Raw genomic sequence first — 12,397 nt, forward strand, 5'->3', positions numbered from 1 at the left:
TCAAAAAACTAAGCAGAAGGAGATTAATCAATCACATACAATTACAGGTAATGACCACCATCCAATCCTACTGTTAAGTGTTATGGACATTAACACTGTTAGGACATTAGTGCTTAGTGGCATTAAACTATTAGCTGCCTGTCATAAAGAGGAGAGAAACAGAAGGGGGAGGTAGGTAGAGAGAGAGAGAGAGAGAGAGAGAGAGAGAGAGAGAGAGAGAGTGAAAGCTGGGACTGTTTAACTCACGTGGAGTTCTTGTACTGTAGGAAGCCAAACTCGTCCCTCTGGCCATCGGGACACAGAGACTGCATGATGGGAATGATGCCTGCTGAGGTGAGGGGAGCTGCGCTGTAGAAGGCTGGACATACAGGATGGACACCAGGGAAGGACAGGTGGTAGGTAGGGAAGACAAGAATTGAGAGAGAGGACAGGGATAAAGAAGGGCAGGGAGAGATAGGCAGGACACAGATAGGCAGGACAAAGAGATATGATTCACAGGAAAAGCAAGGAAGAGAGAGAAGGGAGAGGATTAAAGGATTGGTTGGGAGGAGGTTGGAGGGTTTGAATGTGAAGACCAAACCCCAAAAAGTATGTCAAATGAGTAAAGAGAAAAAGAGAGAGGAATTTAGAAAGAAATAAGAAAAACCCAGAACACAGATAACACATAGTCAGTAGCCAGAGAGGAGAGGGACCAAGATGTCAGGGCTGAATTCTTGGACATAATGTCATCATTCTGTCTCAACAAAATGCTGCTTTTGTTCCTAAACCACTCATAAATGGTGACTGCTGGACACGCTTTCACCAAGCCTGCAAAAAAAACTAGGTCTATACTAACAAGGTCTGGACATAATGAAAGGTGTCCCGCAGGGGTCGTTTCTGGGTCCTGTACTTTTTACTGTTTACATTAACAATATTGATGTCTGTAAAAATGTTTTACCTGCACTTGTATGCCAATGATACTGTTGTGTACGCTATTGTCTGCCTTCATTGTACTAAAGAAAAACTTTATTGATCTGAAATTAGTATTGAATGCAGGTAAAACTAAATATATGTTGTTCTCTAGAGTGCATAAAAAGAACTTAATTTAAGCATATGTACTTTGGATGGTGTTCATATTGATAGTGTCCCTACTTACAAATACAGTATCTGTGCATCTGGATAGATGAAAGGCTGTCTTTTAAAAAACACAATGATGACTTAGTTAAAAAGCTAAGAATGAAAATGGGTTTCTTCTATAGAAATAGGTCATGCCTCTCGCTAAATAGTAGAAACCAGATTTTTAAGTCGATGCTCCTAACAATTCTAGACTATGGCGACATCTTCTATATGAACACAGCTGCAACTTCATTAAAGCCGTTAGCTACTATGGATACAGTTTATCATAGCGCACTGTACTTTATTACGGGCAACAGTTTTAGTACTCATCACTCCATTCTCTACCAGAAAGTTGGTTGGCCCTCTTTGATGTCACGTAGATTGATACTTCTCTTTTCGATTTTTACTTATACCCCTTTTTCTCCTCAATTTGGTATCCAATGGTATCCAATTGGTAGTTACAGTCTTGTCTCATCGCTGCAACTCCCGTACGGACTCGGGAGAGGCGAAGGTCGGGAGCCATGTGTCCTCCGAAACACGACCCGACCAAGCTGCACTGCTTCTTGACACAATGCCCCTGTGTCGGAGGAAACACCATACACCTGGCGACCGTGTCAGCGTGCATGCGCCCGGCCCGCCACAGGAGTCGCTAGAGTGCGACGGGACAAGGACATCCCCGTCGGCCAAACCCTCCCCTAATTCAGGGCTCATCTGTAAAAGAGACCATGTCTCATTATGACTCCCTGATAAAATAAAGGTTAAATAAAATAATACTGTACAGTGGAATGGTCCATGTTTCCATGACTACCGTGGAGAGTTTTTCTTAACCTTTCTCTCTCAGCAGCTCCATCCATCCGCCTAGCAACAACACTCTCTATTCTCTTCAATGATACATCCAGTTCATCCCTCATATTACACTGTCATGCATCCCTTTGGATAAAACAATAAGCATCCTAAAGATGCATATCCTGGCTATCAACAAATAGGCCACTTTGAGAATGTATTGTTTGATATAACGGTTGCCTTGATTGGCAATGTAGAGCGCTACGTATTACGGATATTACTAAAAGCTCTTTGGGATCTAGGTCTATAAATTATTAAACTGATCAACTAGTGTTCTGATGATAATGCAGTTTTGTCTGATTGTTCTTAATGTGCAGTGATATTTTGCAGCTTTTTTGTTAATATAAGACTTGGGTATAAAAATGAATTACCCCCTGTGATTATAAAAATCTATCCATCTCACCAACGTTGCTTTATCCTAATAAAACCGGATGCTAAACTGCTGACACTTACTCTGGTGCTATTACTGTATCATTGAATAACCTATAAAAATTGGAAATACCCACTTCTGAGCCAATTCCAGATGAAGGAGTCCTTATGTGAGCACTTCTCATGATGGTCTAGGATGAAGCAGCCCCTAGAGACACTGATCGAAGGTCAGTTTGTTTTGGGTTTCCCACCTCTGATTGTTACTGTAAGGTTTGGAGAGGGTAAACTGATCCCAGATCTGTACCTAAGGGCAATCAGTATTCAGAGCTGCTGATGCGGTGGAATGAGTCAAAAGCTTCGAGTTACTAAGCGTGCACATCACAGAGGACCTGACATGGACCAACCATACTACTACCACGGTGGAGAAGGAGCAACACACACAGGGATCATGCCGCTTCTCCTTCCAGGCACTACTAACCCTGTGTCACGGCAAAGTAGACTATAAAGATGTTAAACCACAGAACGTGCCTGTCAAAAAGTTCTGTTTCTGAGAATGTTGAAGGAGTGTTCCTTGATAACTGCATAGCTGGGATTGAAGTCCTGTGTTGCTTCGTTGGTAAGAGCAGAACACAAGGGAAATCCAAGGTTGTGGGTTCAATTCCCACAGGGATTTCATAGACCTACACTTATAAAACGTGTATGCATTGTACTGTGCTGTAAGGAGGCCCGAGCACACCCCCATTCACATCATCATACCTTATCATATTGACACATCCCATGTGCTGCTGCTACTGTTTATTATCTATCCTGTTGCCTAGTCACTTTATTCCTAGTTATATGTGCATATCCACCTCAATTACCTCGTAGCCTTGCGCATCGACTCAGTACTGGTACTCCGTATTTATAGCCAAGTTATTGTTACTCATTGTGTATTTATTAACACTTTTATTATTACGTATTATTTCTCTATTTTCTTTCTCTCTGCCTTGTTGGGAAGGGCCTTTCTCTCTGCCTTGTTGGGAAGGGCCTTTCTCTCTGCCTTGTTGGGAAGGGCCTTTCTCTCTGCCTTGTTGGGAAGGGCCCGTAAGCATTTCACTGCTAGTCCACACCTGTTGTGTACGAAGCATGTGACTAATATAGTTTGATTTGACACATACACACTCAGGCACACACACACACACACACACACACACACACACACACACACACACACACACACACACACACAGTCAATGCTGTTGTTCTGTTATATATCATTTATTATACTGCGCGACCAAGACACGGCCAACTTTATATCAGTAAATACGGTCCATTATTACTATGCATACTAGCTCTTTTATTACTTGATACAGTATTTTTGACCTTGACTTATTTTATTGTTTTTCTTGATATAGATTATTGTTCTGCATTATTGAGGAAGCTGGCACACAAGTATTTCGCTGCATCTTTTATGCCCTCTGTAAACTGTGACGATTAGTATCGATTTTTTAAAAATGTTATCCTATTCCCTATGTAGTTCACTATTTTTGACCAGGGCTAATAGTGCTCTGGTCAAAAGTAGTGCACTAAATACGAAATCGGGTACCATTTGGGACGCACACAGTCCTATCTTCCACATTATAACCCAGTTCAGTCCGGACATCTGGTCCCCCTTCACACACTGAGCCCAGGAAAAAAAGGACACAAGATCATCAAAGGTCAATGGTTTAGTAGATCAGTCAACCAGCGGAAAAGTAGATCAAGTGTCAGTCAGTTAGATCTAGTTCCAGACAGATTTATGGTAGAAGTATGTGATGTATACATGATGTAGTATATGTTGCTACCAGTAACTGGTTATCAAAGAAACACAGAAACATAGACACAGGCACACATACTGATTCCCACATACTCACACACACACAGACAACATTCACCTTCAAATCCACACGGACAGCCCAGTGACTTTATTTGTGATCATGACCGCGTACGTGCAGTCACAGATAACATTTTGTATTTGCTCCCTACACATTTGAGCCGGTGGTTGTGCGCCCGCGTGTGTGTATGTGTGTGTGTATATATATGTGGCAGGGTGCCCGTGTGTGCCTTACAACGCTAACCTGGGCACAAAGCTCTTTAGTATTAGTCAGATGTGTGAAATAGGATCTGTTGGCTGGAGATGACATTGTAGACAGATCCCACCCCAGTCACTGAGAATACGTCCCAAATGGCACCCTATTCCCTATATAATGCACTGTCCTGGTAAAAACGAGTGTACTATAAAGGGAACTACGGTGCTGACAACACAGAGACCAGGAGGGGAGGCATGCACACACATAAAAATAAAATAAAAATTGACATTGAAGTTCTTTAACAGACACTGTTATCCAGAGGAACTTAAAGAAGCAATTAGGGTTAAGTGCCCTGCTCAGGAGCACATTGACAGATGTTTCACCTAGTCGGCTCAGAGCTCTTAACCGCTAGGCTACCACACACACAAATATTAGGAGACCCGAGTCAGAGTCAAGGTAAATATAACCATAGATGAGATTTCCATGAATGAGTCAGTCACAGCCACAATAATAAAGACGTATTTGACACTTACAGACTGCTCTAGCAAGCAGTGAACATGCATCATGCGGAGGAGACAACAGAGAGTAGAGAAGAGAAAAAGAAGAGAGAGAGAGAGAGAGAGAGAGAGGGAGAGATATAAAAAGAGAGAAAGAGTAGAGGGCCATAGAATAAAAGAGAGAAAAAAAGATGTAAATAAAACAGGTGTGTATGTCTGTGGACAATGACAGTGCACAAACTAACATGACTAAACATGACTAACAGTACTATGAATGACAACGTGACTAGACAGTAGTGTCTTTGCAACCAGCCCTTCACTAGCAGATTAGCAAAGCTAACGTTGGCCTTCTACAACTAAACAGAAATACGTGGCAACTCACAACAACACACGTCGGCAGTCTCAAATGGCACCCTGTTCCCTTTAAAGTGCACTACTTTTGACCCAGTAGTGCACTATATAGGGAATACAGTGCCATTTGAGATGCATACATTCCATATTTAGGCCAACATGCGTATCTACGTCTGTATCTACAGCGCATTGTAGGCCACAGCACTGTTCATTGTCTTCTCGAACTCCACAGTGGGACTGTCAATGAAGGTATGGTTAGATTCATGTTTTTGAACTGGTGGACCCCTTCCCCGCTGGGAGGCAATAGTGAGGTAAGCATGGGAGATTCTCACGCATCCACAGCACAGTAAACTAACCAACCACTAATCACCATCGCTCCTCAACCCTCTGCATCCTGGCCTCCTCTCATCTTCTTCTGCATCTTAACCTGGTCCCAGATCTCTTTGTGCTCTTGCCAAATCCATTGCTGTCCTGGTCAGTTGTTGTTACCCCCATATTCAAGTCTGGAGATGGTTTTATGGTCAATAATTATAGACCTACAAACAGTATACAAAACATAAAGAACACCTGCTCTTTCCATGACATAGACTGACCAAGTGAATCCAGGTGAAAGCTAGGATCCCATATTGATGCCACTTGATAAATGTAGATGAAGGGGAGGAGACAAGTTAAAGAAGGATTTTTAAGTCTTGAGACAATTGAAACATGGATTGAGTATTTGTGCCATTCAGAGGGTGAATGGGCAGGACTAAAGATTCAAGTGCCTTTGAATAGGGTATGGTAGTAGGTGCCAGGTGCACCGGTTTGTGTCAAGAACTGCAACGTTGCTGGGTTTTTCATGCTCAACAGTTTCCCGTGTGCATCAAGAATTGTCCACCATCCCAAGGACATCCAACCAACTTGACACAACTGTGAGAAGCATTGGAGTCAACATGGGGCCAGCATCCCTGTGGAACGCTTTCGACACCTTGTAGAGTCCATGCCCCAATGATTTGAGGTTGTTTTGTGGACAAGGGGGGATCAATATTAGGAAGGTGCTCCTAATGTTTGGTATACTCAGTGTATAAGAATTTTACCAATTATTTCAAAGGCTGCAGAGAGGGTAGTTGCTGAGCAATTTGATTGATCACTTGAATACTTGTGATTTGTCATTACACCCGATGAAATTTGGCTTCAGAGATAATCATTCTACTGAGTCAGCAAACTGTTATTTTTTGGGGGAAGGTTCAATTGAAACTTGACAAAGTGGGAGTGGTAGGAGCTTTGCAAAAAGCATTTGATACTGTAAATCGGGGTGAATTCAGTTGAATACATTCAGTTGGACAACTGACTAGGTATCCCCCTTTCCCTAAATCACAAATTCTACTCTCTAAACTAGCAATGTTTAAAGAAAAAGCATTGAACCTTTTCTGACATCTTTATTAAGTCAGAAAAAAATCTATATTGTGTCTGAAATATACAGTGCCTTGCGAAAGTATTCGGCCCCCTTGAACTTTGCGACCTTTTGCCACATTTCAGGCTTCAAACATAAAGATATAAAACTGTATTTTTTTGTGAAGAATCAACAATAAGTGGGACACAATCATGAAGTGGAATGACATTTATTGGATATTTCAAACTTTTTAAACAAATCAAAAACTGAAAAATTGGGCGTGCAAAATTATTCAGCCCCTTTACTTTCAGTGCAGCAAACTCTCTCCAGAAGTTCAGTGAGGATCTCTGAATGATCCAATGTTGACCTAAATGACTAATGATGATAAATACAATCCACCTGTGTGTAATCAAGTCTCCGTATAAATGCACCTGCACTGTGATAGTCTCAGAGGTCCGTTAAAAGCGCAGAGAGCATCATGAAGAACAAGGAACACACCAGGCAGGTCCGAGATACTGTTTTGAAGAAGTTTAAAGCCGGATTTGGATACAAAAAGATTTCCCAAGCTTTAAACATCCCAAGGAGCACTGTGCAAGCGATAATATTGAAATGGAAGGAGTATCAGACAACTGCAAATCTACCAAGACCTGGCCGTCCCTCTAAACTTTCAGCTCATACAAGGAGAAGACTGATCAGCCAAGAGGCCCATGATCACTCTGGATGAACTGCAGAGATCTACAGCTGAGGTGGGAGACTCTGTCCATAGGACAACAATCAGTCGTATATTGCACAAATCTGGCCTTTATGGAAGAGTGGCAAGAAGAAAGCCATTTCTTAAAGATATCCATAAAAAGTGTCATTTAAAGTTTGCCACAAGCCACCTGGGAGACACACCAAACATGTGGAAGAAGGTGCTCTGGTCAGATGAAACCAAAATTGAACTTTTTGGCAACAATGCAAAACGTTATGTTTGGCGTAAAAGCAACACAGCTCATCACCCTGAACACACCATCCCCACTGTCAAACATGGTGGTGGCAGCATCATGGTTTGGGCCTGCTTTTCTTCAGCAGGGACAGGGAAGATGGTTAAAATTGATGGGAAGATGGATGGAGCCAAATACAGGACCATTCTGGAAGAAAACCTGATGGAGTCTGCAAAAGACCTGAGACTGGGACGGAGATTTGTCTTCCAACAAGACAATGATCCAAAACATAAAGCAAAATCTACAATGGAATGGTTCAAAAATAAACATATCCAGGTGTTAGAATGGCCAAGTCAAAGTCCTGACCTGAATCCAATCGAGAATCTGTGGAAAGAACTGAAAACTGCTGTTCACAAATGCTCTCCATCCAACCTCACTGAGCTCGAGCTGTTTTGCAAGGAGGAATGGGAAAAAATGTCAGTCTCTCGATGTGCGAAACTGATAGAGACATACCCCAAGCGACTTACAGCTGTAATCGCAGCAAAAGGTGGCGCTACAAAGTATTAACTTAAGGGGGCTGAATAATTTTGCACGCCCAATTTTTCAGTTTTGAAAGTTTGAAATATCCAATAAATGTCGTTCCACTTCATGATTGTGTCCCACTTGTTGTTGATTCTTCACAAAAAAATACAGTTTTATATCTTTATGTTTGAAGCCTGAAATGTGGCAAAAGGTCGCAAAGTTCAAGGGGGCCGAATACTTTCGCAAGGCACTGTAAATACCTGGGTGTGGTATTAGACTCTGACTGACTTTAAGAAAACATGTAAAAGAAGCTGTTCAATACTGTGCAATTTTACTTTAGACATACAGTGCCTTAAGAAAGTATTCACACCCCTTGAGTTTTTTCACATTTTGTTGTGTTACAGCCTGAATTGAAAATTATTACATTGAGATTTTGTGTCACTGGCCTACACACAATACCCCATAATTTCAAAGTGGAATTATGTGTATTGACATTTTGGCAAATTAATTAAGAATGAAAAGCTGAAATGTATTGAGTCAATAAGTATTCAACCCTTTGTTATGGCAAGCCATAACAAGTAAAAATGTGTTTAACAAGTCACATAATAAGTTGCATGAACAATAATATTGCTTAAAATGATTTTTGAAAGACTACCATATCTATGTGCCCCACACATACAACTATCGGTAAGCTCCCTCAGTTGAACAGTGAATTTGAAACACATATTCAACCACAAAGACCAGGGAGGTTTTCCATTGCCTTACACTTTGGGTAGTGTAGCAATACAGCCAGTCACTACAAAGATACAGGTGCCCTTCCTAACCCAGTTGCTGGAGAGGAAGGAAACTGCTCAGGTATTTCACCATGAGGCCAATGGTGACTTTAAATTGCTTTACTTTATTTAACCTTAATTTAACTTGGAAAGTCAGTTAAGAACAAATTATTATTTACAATGACGGCTTACCCCGGCCAAACCCTAACCCGGACAACGCTAGGCCAATTGTGCGCCGACCCTATGGGACCCTAAGGGACTCGCAATTACAGCCGGTTGTGATAAAGCCTGGAATTGAACCAGGGTCTGCAGTGATGCCTCTAGCACTGAGATGCAGTTCCTTAGACAGCTGCGCCACTCGGGAGCCCATTTAAAACAGTTACAGAGTTTAATGGCTGGGATCGGCAAAAACTGAGGACGGCTCAACAACATTGTAGTTACTCCACAATACTAACCTAATTGACAAAGTGTAAAAAAGAAAGTCTGTACAGAATCAAAATATTCCAAGACAAGCATCCTGTTTGCAACAAGCCACTAAAGTAATACTGCAAAACATGTGACAAAGCAATTCACTTTTTGTCCTGAATACAAAACGTTACAGTGCATTTGGAAAGTATTCAGACCCCTCGACTTTTTACACATTTTGTTACACTACTGCCTTGATTAAATCAATCTACACACAATATCCCGTAATGACAAAGATAAAACTGGTTTTTATAAATCTGGGCAAATGTATAAAAAATTCTAACAAAAATGCCTTATTTACGTAAGTATTCAGACCCTTTGCTATGAGACTCAAAATTGAGCTCAGGTGCATCCTGTTTCCATTGATCATCCTTGAGATGTTTCTACAACTTTATTGGAGTCCACCTGTGGTAAATTCAATTGATTGGAAGGGATTTAGAAAGGCACACACCTGTCTATATAAGGACCCACAGTGTATGTCAGAGAGGAAACCAAGCCATGAGGTCGAAGGAATTGTCCGTAGAGCTCCGAGATAGGATTGTGTCGAGGCACAGATCTCGGGAAGGGTACCAAAACATTTCTGCAGCATTGAAGGTCCCCAAGAACACAGTGGCCTCCATCATTCTTCAATGGAAGAAGTTTGGAACCACCAAGACTCTTCCTAGAGCTGGCCGCCCGGCCAAACTGTACAATTGGGGTAGAAGGGCCTTGGTCAGAGAGTTGACCAAGAACCCGATGGTCACTCTGACAGAGCTCCAGAGTTTTTCTGTGGAGATGGAAGAACCTTCCAGAAGGACAACCATCTCTGCAGCTCTCCACCAATCAGGATATGTGATATTTCAGTTGGTTTAAAAAAAAAACAGATTTTGCTTTGTCATTATGGGGTATTGTGTGTAGATTGATGAAGAAAAATGTACTATTTAATTAATTTTAAAATAAGGCTGTAACGTAACAAAATGTGTAAAAAGTCAAGGGGTCTGAATACTTTCCGAATACACTGTATGTTTGGGGCAAATCCAATACAACACATTACTCTCCATAGTGATGGCTGTATCGTGTCAAGGGTATGCTTGTACTGGGGAGTTCTTCAGGATAAAAAAAAATGACTGAATAAGCACATGCAAAATCCTAGAGCAAAACCCGGTTCAGTCTGCTTTCCACAAGACACTGGGAGATTAATTTACCTTCCAGCAGGACAATAACCTAAAACACAAGAAGACAGTGAATTTTCCTGAATGTTCCTGAGTGGCCGAGTTACAGTTTTGACTTAAATCTACATTAAAATCTTTGGCAAGACCTGAAAATGGTTGTCTAACAATGATCAACAACCAATTTGACAGAGCTTGGAGAATTATTTTAAGAATAATGCACAAAACAGGCGTGGAAAGCTCTAATTACTGTAATTGCTGCCAAAGGTGGTTTTACAATGTATTGACTCAGGGGTGTGAACACTTATGTAAATTTGACATTTATGTTTTCCATTTTCAATCAATTTGTGAAAATGTCTAAAAACATGTTCACACTTTGTCATTATGGGGTATTGTGTGAAAATGGTTGAGAAAACCCCCCAACTATTTAATGCACTTTGAATACAACACACAACAACATGTGGAATAAGTCAAGGTGTCTGAATACTTTCTGAAGTCACTGTATAATAAACTGTCTTAACACTAATGCTGCTAAGGTTTATATGCAGTCTATGATATTTTCTCACATGTTCTATTGCATTGCAAGTGGGTCACAAGCAGGGAAAAAAGGCCAATCAAACCATTGCAAATCTCAGTACAAGAGTGCATTGAAGGTTATTTGATCAGAAACACAAATATTCATCACCATTGTTAAATTCTCAACACAATTTGTTAAGTTTTGAAGATTTTGTACATTTTAAAATGTAAAGCTGCTTTTTAAATGTTTACATGGACTTGATCCACAACCCTTAAGTAGTCCAGTGACTACTTTACTATCTATTGTACATGGTCCAATACTAGCTGTGCAGTGAATGTAAACTGTGTGTGGAACAGCTTTTGCTCAATCTGCATTTTCTGTAAAAACTGTTCACCACCAACTTCTAGAAAAGTGTAAATGTGTGGCTAGTGTCAGCAGGCTTGTAGCCACTTCTGAACCTTTTCTGTTGCTGTTTGTTTTTCTTGCTGTTCTTTTACTATGTTTTTACGACTCTTAATTCCAATAGCAATGTGTCTGATTATTATTATGTGCAATGTCTTGACTTCCGTCTGGAAATGTATCTGTTTGTCCTGACCTGTATTTTTTTGTGTATTTTGTATTATTATATACACTACCAGTCAAACGTTTGGACACACAAGGAAACCAGGAAAACATTATTTATACGAGCAGACAACATACAAACATCAGACACACATTTTTTTTATATACAGTACCAGTCAAAAGTGTAGACACACCTACTCATTCAAAGGTTTTTATTTATTTTTTAAAACTATTTTCTACATTGTAGAATAATAGTGAGGACATCAAAACTATGAAATATGGCATCACGTAGTAACCAAAAAAGTGTTAAACAAATCAAAATACATTTTATATTTGGGATTCTTCAAAGTATCCACCCTTTGCCTTGATGACAGCTTTGCACACTTTTGGCAATCTCTCAACCAGCTTCATGAGGTAGTCACCTGGAATACATTTCAATTAACATGTGTGCCTTGTAAAAAGTGAATTTGTGGAATGTCTTTCCTTCTTATTTGGTAAAAGACCAAGTCCATATTATGGCAAGAACCGTTCAAATAAGTAAAAACAAAATGACAGTCCACCACTTTAAGACATGAAGGTCAGTCAATCCATAGAAAATGTCCAACACGAGGAACGTTTCTTCAAGTGCAGTTGCAAAAAACCTCAACCACTATGATGACACTGGCTGTCATGAAGACCACAACAGGAAAGGAAGACCCAGAGTTACCTCTGCTGCAGAGGATACGTTCATTAGAGTTATCTGCACCTCAGATTAAAGTCCAAATAAATGCTTCACAGAGTTCAAGTAACAGACACATCTCAACATCAACTGTTCAGAGGAAACTGAGTGAATCAGGCCTTCATGGTCGAATTGCTGCAAAGAAACCACTACTAAAGGACACCAATAAGAAAAAGAGACTTGCTTGCGTCAAGA

At 40.6% G+C, this 12,397-nt stretch overlaps 1 protein-coding gene across 8 annotated transcripts in view; it reads right to left on the reverse strand.

Moving 5' to 3' along the window:
• The window catches only part of abca2 (ATP-binding cassette, sub-family A (ABC1), member 2), an 86,327-nt gene that overhangs the window by 34,581 nt on the left and 39,349 nt on the right, over nt 1-12,397 (reverse strand). For all 8 annotated transcript variants that reach the window (XM_031806489.1, XM_031806484.1, XM_031806465.1 and 5 more), the window contains one exon: nt 247-358. In XM_031806489.1, the coding sequence (XP_031662349.1) occupies nt 247-358 (112 nt within the window). The remainder of the gene's footprint in view (nt 1-246; nt 359-12,397) is intronic.

Source organism: Oncorhynchus kisutch, linkage group LG3, assembly GCF_002021735.2.
Source record: "Oncorhynchus kisutch isolate 150728-3 linkage group LG3, Okis_V2, whole genome shotgun sequence".
Classification (NCBI taxonomy): domain Eukaryota; kingdom Metazoa; phylum Chordata; class Actinopteri; order Salmoniformes; family Salmonidae; genus Oncorhynchus; species Oncorhynchus kisutch.